The sequence below is a fragment of the Alosa pseudoharengus genome, unplaced genomic scaffold (assembly GCF_046254945.1).
Source record: "Alosa pseudoharengus isolate Yale_2024_CS ecotype anadromous, Long Island Sound unplaced genomic scaffold, YU_APseudo_1.1 YU_APseudo_1.1_scf_12, whole genome shotgun sequence".
Taxonomy (NCBI): domain Eukaryota; kingdom Metazoa; phylum Chordata; class Actinopteri; order Clupeiformes; family Clupeidae; genus Alosa; species Alosa pseudoharengus.
Genome location: NW_027468587.1, coordinates 13,833,613 through 13,848,352, shown reverse-complemented (window position 1 = coordinate 13,848,352; position 14,740 = coordinate 13,833,613). Strand labels below are relative to the sequence as shown.

Sequence of the window (14,740 nt, the reverse complement as noted above, 5' to 3'; positions counted from 1 at the left end):
CTTTACTTACTTTCTCTCTGCAGTCTCGCAAATTTGCATACTGGACGTTGTTTAAAAAGCACAGCGAAATGCTATATCCACAAAGGAATGCACGGTTTTAATCTGAATTTTACATACACATGTATTTACATGCTTGGGATTATGAATAATACCTGACACATGGTATGCTGAGAATACACTCTTGTTAGAATGCAAGATAATGATGTAAAACAGGACACTGTTTACACACACGCACATATACAGTTTATACACTTCTGTCATTCTGTACATCCTTTTTCTTTCATCCTATCTCTTCTCTATCCCCCTCTACTTACAGATAGAATAAATAAGCAAAAGAGAAAAGACAGAGTGGGCAAAAGGGGGAGGAGAGAGAGAAAGAGAAAAAGAGAGAGAGAAAGAGAAAAAGAGAAAGAGAGAGCGATGGAGAGGAGGGAGAGGTAGGCAGTGTACTGTCTGTTGACTGTGAAGGTCACGCCGGATCAGAGAACTTCCTCGGGGCAGAGAATAAATTAACTCCCTGAATACACACACACACACACATACTCTCTCTCTCTTTCACACACACACACACACACACACTCACTCCCTCTCAGAAATGCTAGTGTGATACAGACGAAAGAAAAAAGCAAGCGAGAGAGACTAACCGTGTGAGAGTGGGAGTGCAATAAAAAAGGGAGAGCAAGCAAGCAAAGACACACACACACAGTCACACGCACATACACACACACACACACAGTCGCACGCACAGTCACACACAAACTGGTAAAAAAAACCAAAGTGGCAAGAAAATGTGATTTCCAGAGCGTGAGCTTCGGCGAGCTCTGGCGAGCGTGACGATGATTGACGGGCACAACTATATCAGGGTGGCGTCATCGGGCGCACGCTCCGCTCCGCTCCTCTCCTCTCCTCTCCTCTGCTCTCCTCTCCACCGGCAGGGCCGCGCCAGCCTCAGCCCCGGTGCCCATCACACATGCCGCGTTCCGTCTGATGCCCAAATTAACCTTCCTGGCGCGGCTGCGGAGGCCAAAAGCGGCCTAATCAGGCCCTGATTATGGCGGCGGCGGCTGGTTAAAGGGTCAGGGTAATTGTGGCATCAGAGGCCTGATTGTTTTCAATCAGAGGGCCGGCCGGAGTGACAGCCGGGGGATTGGGGCGTCTGATGGAGCCGCGGTGGGTCTAATCACGGGAGGAGGGGGGAGGAGGGGGGTGGCGGTGGAAGAGAGGAGGGGTAGGGGGAGAGTAAAGGGGTACAGGGGGTTGGGGATGCTAAAGGAAAAGGAGGAGAGGAAAGAGGGGGGGTGGGCCTGATTGGTGCAAATGAACAGTCACAGCACTGCCACTGCCACCACCATCTACACACACACACACACACCCTTCTCAGTTCCTTGCATGCACTCACACCTACTACCCCACCCAGACACACACAGTAGTCCTAAACACAGATTTACTAGCAGGCATTTGTGTATGTGTGTCTGCGTGTGTGTGTGTGTGTCTGCGTGTGTGTGTGTGTGTCTGCGTGTGTCTGCGTGTGTATGCGCGTGCACGCAAAAGAGGTGCTCTGAAGGAGAGAATGAAACAAAGAGGACAAAGAGGAAAATCTCCTGGGAAATATTTCTAGGACACCTAAACATTTGTACATTCGTACACATTTTCATATTCACCTACACATTGCACCACAGTCCACTATGCTATCTCAGGCTGTAGTCTTTCAGTCTTAAGACACTGACCAATCAGGAAAAAACAGCCTTCTCAGCAGAAAGGCCAGGTCACTTAGTTAGAGCATTACATTTGCATCCCTGCACAGTAGTACATGGTCATCTGCTGCCCATTAGGTACAAATGTACTGTATTAGATTCAACTTTATTAGATTAGATTCAACTTTATTGTCATTGTGTACAAGTACAAAGTACAAAGACAACGAAATGCAGTTGGCATCTAACCAGAAGTGCAATGTGATATACAAAGTATAGACAGGTGGTGCATAGGCAGGACAAGTTATATAGTGCAGTGTAGATATAAATTAAACATAAATATGTGCAGTGTATTAACAGTAACCTTATAAGAGCAGACTAAAATATGGCTTTGTAGTATGAACAACATGTACAGATATGTGCAGTGTAGTAGCAGTAACATTATAAGAGTAATACGAATAATATAGATATATGCAGTGTAATTAACAGGAAGAACAGAATAAATATGGATATTTAGTATGAACCATACAGACAGACATGGACAGTATGTACAGCTATCTGCAGTGTGGTAACAGTACCATTGTAGTGCAGAAACGGGGGGGGGGGGGGGGGTTGGGTCTGTTGAGGGGCAAAAATGTCCGCAAAAAACACTTTAACAGGCAATTGTATGTACATGAATATACATGTAACCATATCACTGAGTGCAGTAGCGATCTACATCTGGAGAGCACTAATTAGCAGATTTCGACACAAAGCAGAACTAAAGACTAAAAATCTTTCACGAGCTGAACTTTTCTACGTCTGCATACTAGAGACGTTAATAACATCTGCTGCTTACCTGTCAAATTATGTCCAATTAAAATGGTTTCACACAAAGTCGAACACACGGCCCTTTCTCTGCGTATCTGGGTTGCATATGTGTCTCTTACATCACAAATCACCAAAAGGATTAACAGGGTCTATCTGTTGTTTGAGAAAAACGTGATTGAAAATATAGAATCAAGTAACCACCATCCTAGGAAGTTTATTTTCATACTATTTGGTTTTATGTTGTTTATTTTGTTGTTGTTGTTTTAGGTCATATTTGGTGCAAAAGGAAATAAAACATTGGACATGCCTGATAGACCTTGTTAATTCTCAAAATGATGATTTCTTAGCACACATCTCAGCACACATCACACTCTGCACGATGAGCATGATTATCTTCCTAGCTGCTGCTCACACTCTGCTGCCGAATTAGCCATTGTCCTCATTGGTGTGTGGGTGGAATGTGGCCACAGACTTTCCTGGACTTACCCAGAGCTCCTTTCAACTACAATGGACTTGCCTAGTCCATTTAGGCAAGTCCCTCCACTCGGCAGCCATATTGTAACACATTTTGGGCACTTATCGGGCATCGTGAAGCCTTGCGCGTCACGACACCAACCTTGCTTCAGCGGCGAGATCACAACACGGTATTGGCACGATGTATTCAAAACACAACACATGATCGGCACAATGTATTCACATGTTGACTTTTTTGCCGCGGAAGGGGCGGGATATGTGTAAACACCTGACATATTGGCATTACAAATTAACCCCATGCATTTCTATGGAGGATTTTTTGAGTGCTGTGTCTCCTCATTAGAAAGTCTCTGGCAAGGCTTTCTATTGCTTCTAAGGCAGACCTCATTATATCTGTAGATATACATAATTTAAACTCAGATGAACACATGCACTTCAAATCCCGCCTGTCTGAGCGTCTCTGATGTGTGTGTGTGTGTGCGTGTGTGCGTGTGTGTGTGTGCGCGCGCTTATGCGCATGTATGTACCTGTGTGTGATTATGTGTTTGACTCTCACCTGCCAGATCTCCTCCTCGCTGAGTGAGGTGAGGCGGTCACTCTTGAGCGCCTCCTTGAGGAGGCGGTAGGGGAGCAACAGCACCTCCTCCTGGTGGGAGTGCTGCAGCTCAGCCAGGTGCTCCACCAGGAAGCCCACTACCGCCTCTTCCAGCGCTGGCAGGTGGAACAGGTCGGCCAGCCTGTACAGGTCCAGGTAGTTCAGAATGCTCAGCTCCTGTTGGTGAGAACAGGTGAGTTCGGTTAGGACAGGTGTCTGCCAGGACAGGTGTGTTGTTAAATTAGGGGAGGTGTCTGTCAGTGTGTGTGTATGTGTTCAGGTGGAGCAGGTCAGCCGGTACAGGTCCAGGTGGTTCAGACTGATCAGCTCATGACGGCACACACACACACACACACACACCGAGAAGTGATACTGGGAAGAGCTGAGGTCAGGACAGATGTGTAAGTTTAGGACAGGTGTGGTTCAGGCCAACCCATTGTGCAGACATGTGTGTTAGATAGGATAGGCTGGCGTGAGGACAGTAATATGAGAACGTACTGCAGTATTTAGCTTTGCTATGCTGCTGTAATCAAAGATGGGGATTAAATTATTCAAGATTAAGGTTGGGACATGACTGATCAATGAATTAATATTAGAACAGACTTTAGAATGGGCCAGGACTGATCTGGATCAGAGTTCACTGTGCAACATTCTATTTTATATTTGATTAGTGGGTTCTACTGGGGTAAGGCTCTGAAGACCTACAACAAAGTAACACAATGCATCACAGAGTCTTTGGATGATATCACACCGCCGCAGAACACAACCGTCTCTTAACACGGAGCAATGAGACCAAGAGAAACTGTCTCTGCCACCGACACAAAGGAGAAGAGGCTGATATAAGGGGCTTGAGATAATAAGATGCGGCGATAATGACAGAGTGGGAAAGCAGAGAGAGAGAGAGAGCAGTAATAGAAGGAATAGGCTGCCATCTATTGGATGTAAGGATGAACGTCTTAGAAAATAATAAAAAACAGAAGCTGTATGACTCATGCAAAATTCCTTATGATTTGTATCCACTGAACTACACATTCAACTCACCTCTACCTCTTTCACAGTATACCACACGGTATACTGTATGAATTAGGTTTATATTGTACTCAACATCATGTGACACTTACGGTATAGGCTACAACAAATACTGTAAAAGAACATGCAGCCTAATATGGGCAAACACTCTGCACTGCATAGGGATGGCCTAAATGATTATTGTATAGCTCATCATTTTCATCTAATGACAAATCTTATTTTTTTTTAAATCCAAGATGTAGTCAGCACAGCCTACAGCAAAAACCTATAGGACTGCACAGTGCTGTAGGTCCATTATTCTACCAGCAGATGGCGCATGGAAGCTTAGAGTGTGTGTGCTGTGCACATGGAGACAGAAAAAAACAACAGGAAGTGTGTCAAGTCAACTGCACCAACAACAGACGCAGAAAACGTCCAATGCAGAAAGAGGAAGACATATCGAAATCACAGATATTACTCAAAATTAGACTTTTGTCTGTTTGACTGTTCTGCGCTAGCAATTCTGTATTGTGTCAATAGACCCTTTCAAGAGAGTTCCATTATCAGCATCATAGTTGGCCCCACAAGGCTTCCGTTTTAACATTACATAATATAATGTTATCTTAATGCAGAGGAAGTAGATTGGGAACCAAATAGAACGTTCAAGCATTGTTTTTGTTTTTATTGTTGAAAGGGTCTATACAACCCTTCAAGGATACCCTTGTGTACTGGAGTTTGAATTTGAGAGGGGGATTAACGGAGAACCACTGAAGCAGAGTACTAACGTACTCCACACCTCCAGGGGGTAGTATGACCACAAATTGTCCAGCTCACCTGTATACGGTAGTGGTGTTAGGTAGCTTACCTGTATGAAGTAGCATTAGGAAAGGTAGAGTATCTCACCTGTATGAGGGAGCAGCCGTGGCCTACTGGTTAGCGCTTCGGACTTGTAACCGGAGGGTTGCCGGTTCGAACCCCGACCAGTAGGCACGGCTGAAGTGCCCTTGAGCAAGGCACCTAACCCCTCACTGCTCCCCGAGTGCCGCTGTTGTTGCAGGCAGCTCACTGCGCCGGGATTAGTGTGTGCTTCACCTCACTGTATGCTGAGTGTGTTTCACTAATTCACGGATTGGGATAAATGCAGAGACCAAATTTCCCTCACAGGATCAAAAGAGTATATTATGAGGTGGTGTGTATCTCACCTGTATGAGGTGGTGTTGTGTATCTCACCTGTATGAGGTGGTGTTGTGTGGCTCACCTGTATGAGGTGGTGTTGTGTGGCTCATATGTCGTTCTTTAAAAAAAATTGTGGTCTACTGTCTTTCTATATCTGTCTAAAATTATGTACCTGCTATATGTTAAAAGGAATAACTGTAATATTGAAGATGTATATGTATATATTTTTGTACTTTTATATCTGATACAATGTTGATACATATATTTTTGTAATTGTTGTAATTTACTGTGTATATGTAGGCTATGTTTGTACAATCTGCACTAAGCACTTTACACATACTGGGACTTTATATCAATGTTTTGTAAATTTATGGATTGAATGTATTAACTATGAAACTGATTATCTATTTTTCTGTATATGTGTACAAATCTGCACTAAGCACTTTATACATACTGGGACTTTGCATCAATGTTGTATAATTGATTGAATGTAGTAACTATGGAATTGATTATCTAATTTTATTCACGTGTGAGTAAGGACAAATGGAGATATATTGATGGTACATTGTGAAACACTTGTTAGATAGATAGATAGATAGATACATAGATACTTTATTGATCCCCAGGGGAAATTCAAGGTCTCAGCAGCATACAGACAACACAAACACATTCTTTAACAGCAGAAAGAGTAATTAAAGTATATAATATAAAAACACAACTAAGCAATAAGGACAGTAGAAGATAAAGAATATGCTAAATATACTACAATACAAATTATACTAACTAACACTTAATCTAAATCAATTCTTAAAAACAGTATCCACATAGTGGTGATTAATCAATCAGAGGCGCTTGCAATGACTGAGGCAGGGACTGAGCATGTGATTCTCTGTGCATAGTAAGGTATGGTAAGGTGCTCTAAGGTGCTCTGTGTGAATGAGTGTCATGGTGGTAGTGCAATGGTGATAGTGGTCATGGTGATAGTGATAGCAAATGAGTAAGTCCAACAGTGCAACAATGCAGAAATAAAGTAAAGTAAAGTCTATATATCTATATATTTAACTATTTAAAGAAAATGTATAAGTGTGGCCACAGTTCGGCTGTGGCATGGAGGGGGGGTTATGCATATGTGCTAATGTGCTAATATAGCACGCAAACAGTGAGGCATAAAGACAGTGGTAAAAGTGGCTAGTGGACAGACAGTATCCAAACATGGAGGGGGTGAAGAGGCAGACAGACTATGCAGAGAAGTCTATTTCTCCTCTTCCCTTAAGTGAGGCATTGAACAGTTCAATGGCCCTGGGGACAAATGACTTTCTCAGTCTGTCAGTTGTGCAAGGCAGTGAGCGAAGTCTCCAGCTGATCAGGCTCTTCTGCTTAACAATAGTGCTGTGGAGTGGGTGACACTCATTGTCCAAGATGTTGATCAGTTTGTTCAGGGTCCTTTTGTCAGATAGTGAAGTGATGCACTCCAGTTCAGCTCCCACTACAGAGCCAGCTTTCCTTACCAGCCTGTCAATTCGCCCCGCATCCTTCTTCCTTGTGCTTCCTCCCCAACATACTACTGCATAGAAGAGGACGCTGGCAAAAACAGACTGGTAGAACATCCTGAGGAGCTTACTGCACACATTGAAGGACCGCAGCCTCCTCAGGAAGTACAGCCTGCTCTGCCCTTTCTTGTAGAGTGCATCAGTGTTGGCTGACCAGTCCAGTTTATTGTCCAGGTGGAGACCCAGATACTTGTAGGTGCTAACCATGACCCCATCAATGTGGACTGGTAGCAGAGTGGGCTTAGACCTGCGGAAATCCACCACCATCTCCTTGGTCTTTGAAGTGTTAAGTTGAAGATGATTGAGTTTGCCCCATTGCACAAAGTCCTCCACCAAGCTCCTGTACTCCTCCTCCTGCCCGTTCCTGATACACCCCACAATTGCAGTATCATCAGAAAACTTCTGCATGTGGCATGACTCGGTGTTGTAGCAGAAGTCAGATGTGTACAGGGTGAACAGGACTGGAGAGAGCACAGTTCCCTGTGGCGCTCCGGTGCTGCAGATCACAGTGTCAGAGAGACAGTTCTTCAGTCTGACGAACTGTGGTCGCTCGGTCAGGTAATCTGTAATCCAGGTTACCAGGTGAGCGTCCACACCCATCTGCAAGAGTTTGTCTCCCAATCTGAGGGACTGGATGGTGTTAAAAGCACTTGAGAAATCAAAGAACATGATTCTCACAGCACTTTTGTCTAGGTGGGAATGTGTCCTGTGTAGAAGATAAGTGATGGCATCGTCCACGCCCACTTTCTCCTGGTATGCAAACTGTAACGGGTCTAGTGCATGGCGTACCTGGGGTCTGAGCATACCTAAGACCAATCGCTCCATTGTCTTCATCACATGTGATGTAAGAGCGACAGGTCTGTAGTCATTAAGCTCACTAGGGTGTGGCTTCTTAGGGACAGGGGTAAGACATGATGTCTTCCACAGTGTTGGAACTTGTCCAAGGCGTAGGCTGAAATTGAAGATGTGCTTCAGTGGCTCCCCCAGGTTAGCAGCACTGGCCTTGAGTAGCCTTTGACACAGTCTGTCAGGCCCCGCTGCTTTATTGCTGCGCAATTTCTTTAGTTGGACTGTCACTTGATCTGTTGTAATGGTGAGGAGTGTAAGGGGAGGGGAGGGGTGCATCTGGGATCTGTGTGTCTGATGGCTGTTGACTGAGGTCGTTGTCACCTCATTGTTCGTGATCGCCATGTGGGGGAGGGGTGCAAAATCCAGTGATGGTGGGGGTACGATAGCCTGTGATGATGGAGGTGAGTGTTGCGCTGGTATTGAGGGGGTGTGAGGGTGGGGGCTGGGGGATGGTGGACAGACCACCACCATTGGAGCTGGAGCAGGGCAGTCAAACCTGTTGTAGAAGTGGTTCAACTGGTTCGCCCTGTCCAGAGCTGCTGTTCTTCTTCAGGCCAGTGATAACCTTCATGCAGTCCCATGTCTCCTTCAAGTTGTTTTCCTGCAGCTTCTGTTCCACCTTCTTTCTGTAATCCTCCTTCAGCTTGAAATTGAGTTCCCCTTGCACGCGCCTCAGCTCTGCCATGTCCCCCTCTCTGAACGCCATCTTTTTCCTGTTAAGAAGGGTCTTGACATTGCTGGTTATCCAAGGCTTGTTGTTGGGAAAGCAGCGTACAGTTCTGGTGGGAACAACAATGTCCATGCAGAAGTTCAGGTAGTCAGTTGTGCACTGTGTGACCTCCTCTAAGTCCTCTCCATTCTGTAACACACTCCAGTCAGTACACTCGAAGCAGTCTCTCAGAGCCTCATCCACTTCGGGTGTCCACTTCCTGAAGGTGTGTGTGGCAACTGGTAGCCTCTGTACTTTGGGCTTGTACATTGGCTGGAGATGAATGAGGTTGTGGTCTGACTTTCCCAGTGGGGGGACTGTATGCATCCCTCACGTTTGCATACATGAGGTCTATTGTCCTGTTTTTCCTTGTAGGGCAGTCAACATACTGGTAAAAATTTGTGAGTGTGGAATCCAGTGTTATGTGATTGAAGTCGCCAGAGATCACAAAAAAGGCGTCAGTGTGTTGGGTTTGAAGCCTTGCGATTGTGGAGTGGATGACGTCACACGCTGTATCCGGGAGAGCTCGAGGTGGAACGTAAACACAGACAGCAATTGCATGCGAGAACTCCCTCGGCATGTAGTACGGACGGAGACTAACCGCTAATAACTCCACATCCTTACAGCATACAGTCTCCTTAACTGTAACATGTCCGGGATTGCACCATCTATTGTTAATGTACAGCACCAGTCCGCCTCCCTTCTTTTTGCCAGAAAGTTTACAAAGTAGTTGTTGGTTGCCTGAGAAAAAGCCAGGGGCTCGAAACGTTGCACGCAAAAATAAAAAACCTTCCATTGGAGCTATATGGTGTGCGGATCACTCTCTTTTACTTTTGAACTCCTTCCTCTGATCCAGCACCCATCCGAAACGGTGAAACGGGATGTGTGCGGTCACACGTTTACTTATTTGGTGTTGTGTGGCTCACCTGTATGAGGTAGTGTTGTGTGGCTCACCTGTATGAGGTAGTGGGAACACAAGCTGAGCAGCTCCAGCAGCTGCAGATGGCTCCCAGCAGATAACACATCCTGAATCACCCCCGGCTCTAGCACAATCTGCACACACACATAAAAACAGTCTTGACCACCTGACCCACTACCTTTTAACAGGAATCAAGAGCAGACTGTATTTCACATTTCACCTATTAACCCTTAAAGGAGTACCGTCACACCGGTGTGACGGGAATGTTGAGAAATGAACGTTCTAAAGAATATCTGGGTTCATTGAATTCAACATAGAATTTTAGAACCTTCAATTGTTGCGGAAGTTAGAACGTTCAAAAACCTACACCTTTAAGTAGGCTATTTGCTATCAGAAGAACTGGCTTAAAGAAGTGTGCATTTTCTTTACTCTATTTGATCTCAAAAGCGCTTTGCCTACACAGCCATAGACCTCTGAAGTTCGGCTACAAAAAAGCTGCCATCTTTAAGATCCGGTATCTTGTGATTTTTCATATGGGAAAATAATCCGGGGGTTTTGAATTATCGCAATTATCGGGGATGAAGAAGACTGATATGCAGGTGTTTTGCTCAACACACTTTTGTCCTCTGCCTTCGAGTGGCTCTTGTGATCTTCGGTACGTTAAGACGGCAAACTTAGATTTTTGCTACCCCAGAGCTAATTTGCAATGCAACTTGCCATAGGTAGTTAGCTTCAATTAACACCCGGATCTCCTAATATGGGCAAAGATAGCAGCTTTGGTTCTTTTTTGTAGGCGAACCTCAGAGGTCTATATGAAACATAGCTCGCCACCACTAAAGTCCAGAAGGGATATGGGTTTATTATAAACCTGCATATCTCTTCCCAGCGGAGGGAGCAGTTTGGTTGCTGAAAAGGTTCTTTAGTTGTATGGAATTGTGAAGGATATTGGGAGCTTTAGAATGGTGGATCTACTCCCCCCAGACAGAAGAGCTGGAAGAAATCCTATTCCTAGCTCAGAGAGACAGACAGACAAACAGTCAGACAGACAGACAGGTAGAGACAGAGAGAGATAGACAGATGGAGCACATCAGGCAGAAAAATGAGAGAGAGAGAAAGAGGGACAGATGGAACACATATGGAAAATGTAAACAGACAGAAAGACAGACAAACCGACAGGTGAGAGAGAAAACAGAGAGAGGGGAAAACAGAGTAAGAGAAAGGTAAAAAAGGATCACATCTGGCCAAGTAAGCCAGCCTGGATGTGGGTTAGTTCTGGCCCAGAGGCGGCTCAGATGTGGCCCACATAATGGGGCCTGAACACAACACCAACTGCCATCTGGAATATCTGTCACAACAGCCTGTCTCTCTAACATATGCTTCACCGCGGCTGTGTGTGTGTGTATTTGTAGATATTCACTGTAAACGCAAATGTATGTATAATGTAGTCTTCCATCGCAGTCATGGTGAGATATGGGGGGTATCTGGCAGTATCTGGTGAGTATTATTTTGCAGGTGGTGTGTGGAAGCTTTGTACTTTCAGTGGTGGTGCTCAAAGCTTGGTAATGTCTTCCATAAGCATGACGTGACATCTGAGCCAGGCTTAGCTCTGAAGCACTAAAGCTCACCGATCTTTTTTTATCAATATTTTGCTTGCAGTGCTTGTGTGGATCCCAAAGCTCCCCTGATAAGGCTGAGGGGCCTGAAGGATCAACACATCACATGAAACAAATCCTCCCTGAGGGCGCACACCAAAACTGTGTCATCTGGAAGTTTGCTCCATACAAGGCTTTGTGCTGCTGCTAGGGCAGACCTTGTTTCCATATCTGTGAATGTACATAATTTAAACTCAGATGAAAACATGCGCTTCAAATTCCGCCTGTCTGACCATCTGTGTGTGTGTGTGTGTGTGTGTGTGTGTGTGTGTGTGTGTGTGTGCGTGTGCGTGTGCGTGTGTGTGTGAGTGTCTTTGTCCGTCTGTGTTTGTTTGTGTGTGAGTGTGAGCATCCATGTTTATCTGACGGTGCATGTGTGTATGCATGCAAGTGTATGTTAGAGTCTGCTTGTGTGTGTGTGTGTGTGTGTGTGTGTGTGTGTGTGTGTGTGTGTGTGTGTGTGTGTGTGTGCTGTGTTTGTCTGGACAAGCTACGTTGGACCAGCAGGTTGACGTTGGCCTACATCCATAATTTCCTCTCATCTCCTGGGAAAGGCACCATTATTCCTAATTAACAACATGAGCAGCAGCAACAGCACAAACAACATCAGCAGCAGTAGCAACAACAGTAGCACTAACACAGCCTGGTCTGAACTGATGCACACTGAGATACCGTGAACCTCCCAGTCTCCTCTAAACACTGGAGACCCATCCACCAGTGGCGGCTGGTGGTTAAAAAAATAACGGAGGAAGGAATGTCTGCTTGATTGTCGTTAGTGGCAAATGTGAGGTTGTGATGGTGTTGGTGGCATATGTGAACAATAGAGTATGTAGGCCGCCTACCCAGACACATTTATAGCAGCAGTATGTACCATGTAGCATTTTAACTGGCAATGTTGTGCAATAAATGCTATTCTGACATTCTCGGGGGGGTCTGGGGGGGCACAATAGACTTTGTAATATAATTTAAATATATAAGTCACTTTGGATAATAGTGCTAAATTAATAAATGTAAATGTAAATAAATGTAAATTTAGGTCTGGGAAGTCAGGGAAGATATGTAGGTCTAGTTATGAAATACTGTTTTCCAGATGTGCAAAATTACGGAAAGTCTGGAGGTTTTGCTCAGTGTAATACATTGGCAGAAAAGTCTATAAAACCATGTAACTATTTACCATTAAAAATAGACCTTAAATGTGGTTATTTGTAACATGCTATGGTTTTTAAAGCCAAATCCCTATAATTTAAAGACAGGTTGTAATATCTAAGTGGGAATTCATGAAAGCATACTCGAAAGGCAAATGTTATTGAAGACGTCATTAAAGGAATGCCTCATGGTCTGACATTGTTGACAAGATACATTTAGAACGGTGAAAACAAGAACATAACAACAAGAACCTTATTTAACTATTGTTTAGTTAAGGCATAACTTGGATGATTATAACAACGCATAACTATCCAAAAATGTTTTATCACCAAGTGAACTGTCCACGTATGTGACAGGCCAGCAGTAGGCTATGGCTGATTGTTTGCTGTGCTAACGTTACCAGTTAGCCTATTTGTCTGACTATGTAGCATTCAGTAGCCTACACTAGCCTTACCATCTTGTTTTGGAATATGAATTTTTGGAGCTGGTCTTCCTGCTTTGATAAACATTCATCATACATCAGTGTATTCGCAGTGTATTTGAATGTATAAAAGATTTGAGATTGTCCTCTGATTCCATTGTACAGTTTATTTCACGAGCAAACAACAAACAAGCTTTCCGTTCAACATAAGATTCGTAGACTGCAGATAACGTTCTTGAACCGTTGCCGCTAAAAACAGCACCCCCTATCGCAATTGAAAATTACTGTACGGAGGAGCTTCCTCCCTTGGCCATTGAAAACGACGTGATTCACGAGCCGCTGGGGTCCAAGGCGTTTATAATGGACTTCAATGAGGGTCTTGAGGAGGAAGCTCCTCCATACAGTAATTTTCAATAGCGATAGGGGGTGCTGTTGGCATTTTGACCTAGGGGAACGATTTTGTTCATTCAAAGTGTTAAAAATAGTAATATTAACAGTAATTTATCAGATTAGTAATTCACTTTATATATTTTTTATTTTTCTTTGAAATTTTAGGGAGGGTGTTCCTCCCTTTCCTCAATGAAGGAGCCTCCTCTCACCATCCACCCACCCATCCACCCACCCATCCATCCACCCAGACGACCACCCAAACACAGGAGGCGGGGGAGGCTGGAGCAGTGATGGTGGATAATGGGCGATGACTCAGTGCTGGTTTTAGTCAGATTGTTTTGGAGTGTGTTATAGAGAGCTTCAGCTGAGGAGTGTGTGTGTGGGGTGGGGTGGAGGGGGGGTAAGTGTGTGTGTGTGTGTGTGGGGGGGGGGGGGGTAAGTGTGTGTGTGGGAGGGCGGGGGGGGGGGGGGTTTGCCAGGGGAGCGTTCAGTGATCAGAGAGCAAACAGAGTTAGACAGAGTGTGTACTGTCTGTGTAGGAGGAGGTTCTGGCTCACACTTGGTGTGTGTGTGTGTGTGTGTCTCTCTGTGTAGGTGTGTGTGTGTGTGAGAGAGAGAGAAAGAGTATGTGTGCCTGTTTATCATCCGTTGGCCGGATATGCACTAGAATCATGCTAAGCACTTTTCTCAGGGTGTTGTATGCATAAAAATGTGAAAGTTGCAGATCGGGGATGTGTGTGTGTGCGTTTTTGTGTCTGTGTGTGTGTGTGTTCTGTTTGAGACCAGTGCTGGAGTGAGCGAGTAGCTTCACCTGCCCTGTGTAAACAAAGTGGAGTATGTGTTTGTGTGTGTTTGTGTGTGTGTGTGTGTGTGTGTGTGTGTGTGTGTTTGGAGCAAGTGGCCTTACCTGTCCTGTGTAAGCGAAGTCAAGGGCGTGCTTCAGTCCCACACAAGTCACCCCCTGCAAGTTGACCTCGTCCGCCTCACTTTCCATCATACACAAGCTGAACATGGCCTGCAAATCAGGAAATCAGGTAAGGGACAGGCACACACACACACACACTCATAAACACACACAGGTCTTGATACACACATAAACGAACTCACTCACACACATACACACACTCAGTGTGAAAAATATACGCACACATATAGTTTAGCATAACATGACAGCATAAAAAACACACTCACTCACACACACACACACACATACATGGCACAAGTTTGTTATTCCACCGATATCTTAAAAAACATTCATTTCCAGCCTGGATGGGTGAGAGTGAGAGTAATGACTAGCAGCACACACACACGCACACGCGCACACACACGCACACAGACACACATAGACAG

At 44.8% G+C, this 14,740-nt stretch overlaps 1 protein-coding gene across 1 annotated transcript in view; it reads right to left on the bottom strand.

The window, feature by feature from the left end:
* klhl32 (kelch-like family member 32) overlaps positions 1-14,740 on the bottom strand; it is a 35,565-nt gene that overhangs the window by 8,142 nt on the left and 12,683 nt on the right. The window contains exons 5-7 of the mRNA XM_076280191.1: positions 14,298-14,405; positions 9,817-9,915; positions 3,532-3,747 (exon numbers count right to left, since the gene is read on the bottom strand). Coding sequence (XP_076136306.1) covers positions 3,532-3,747; positions 9,817-9,915; positions 14,298-14,405 — 423 coding nt within the window. The remainder of the gene's footprint in view (positions 1-3,531; positions 3,748-9,816; positions 9,916-14,297; positions 14,406-14,740) is intronic.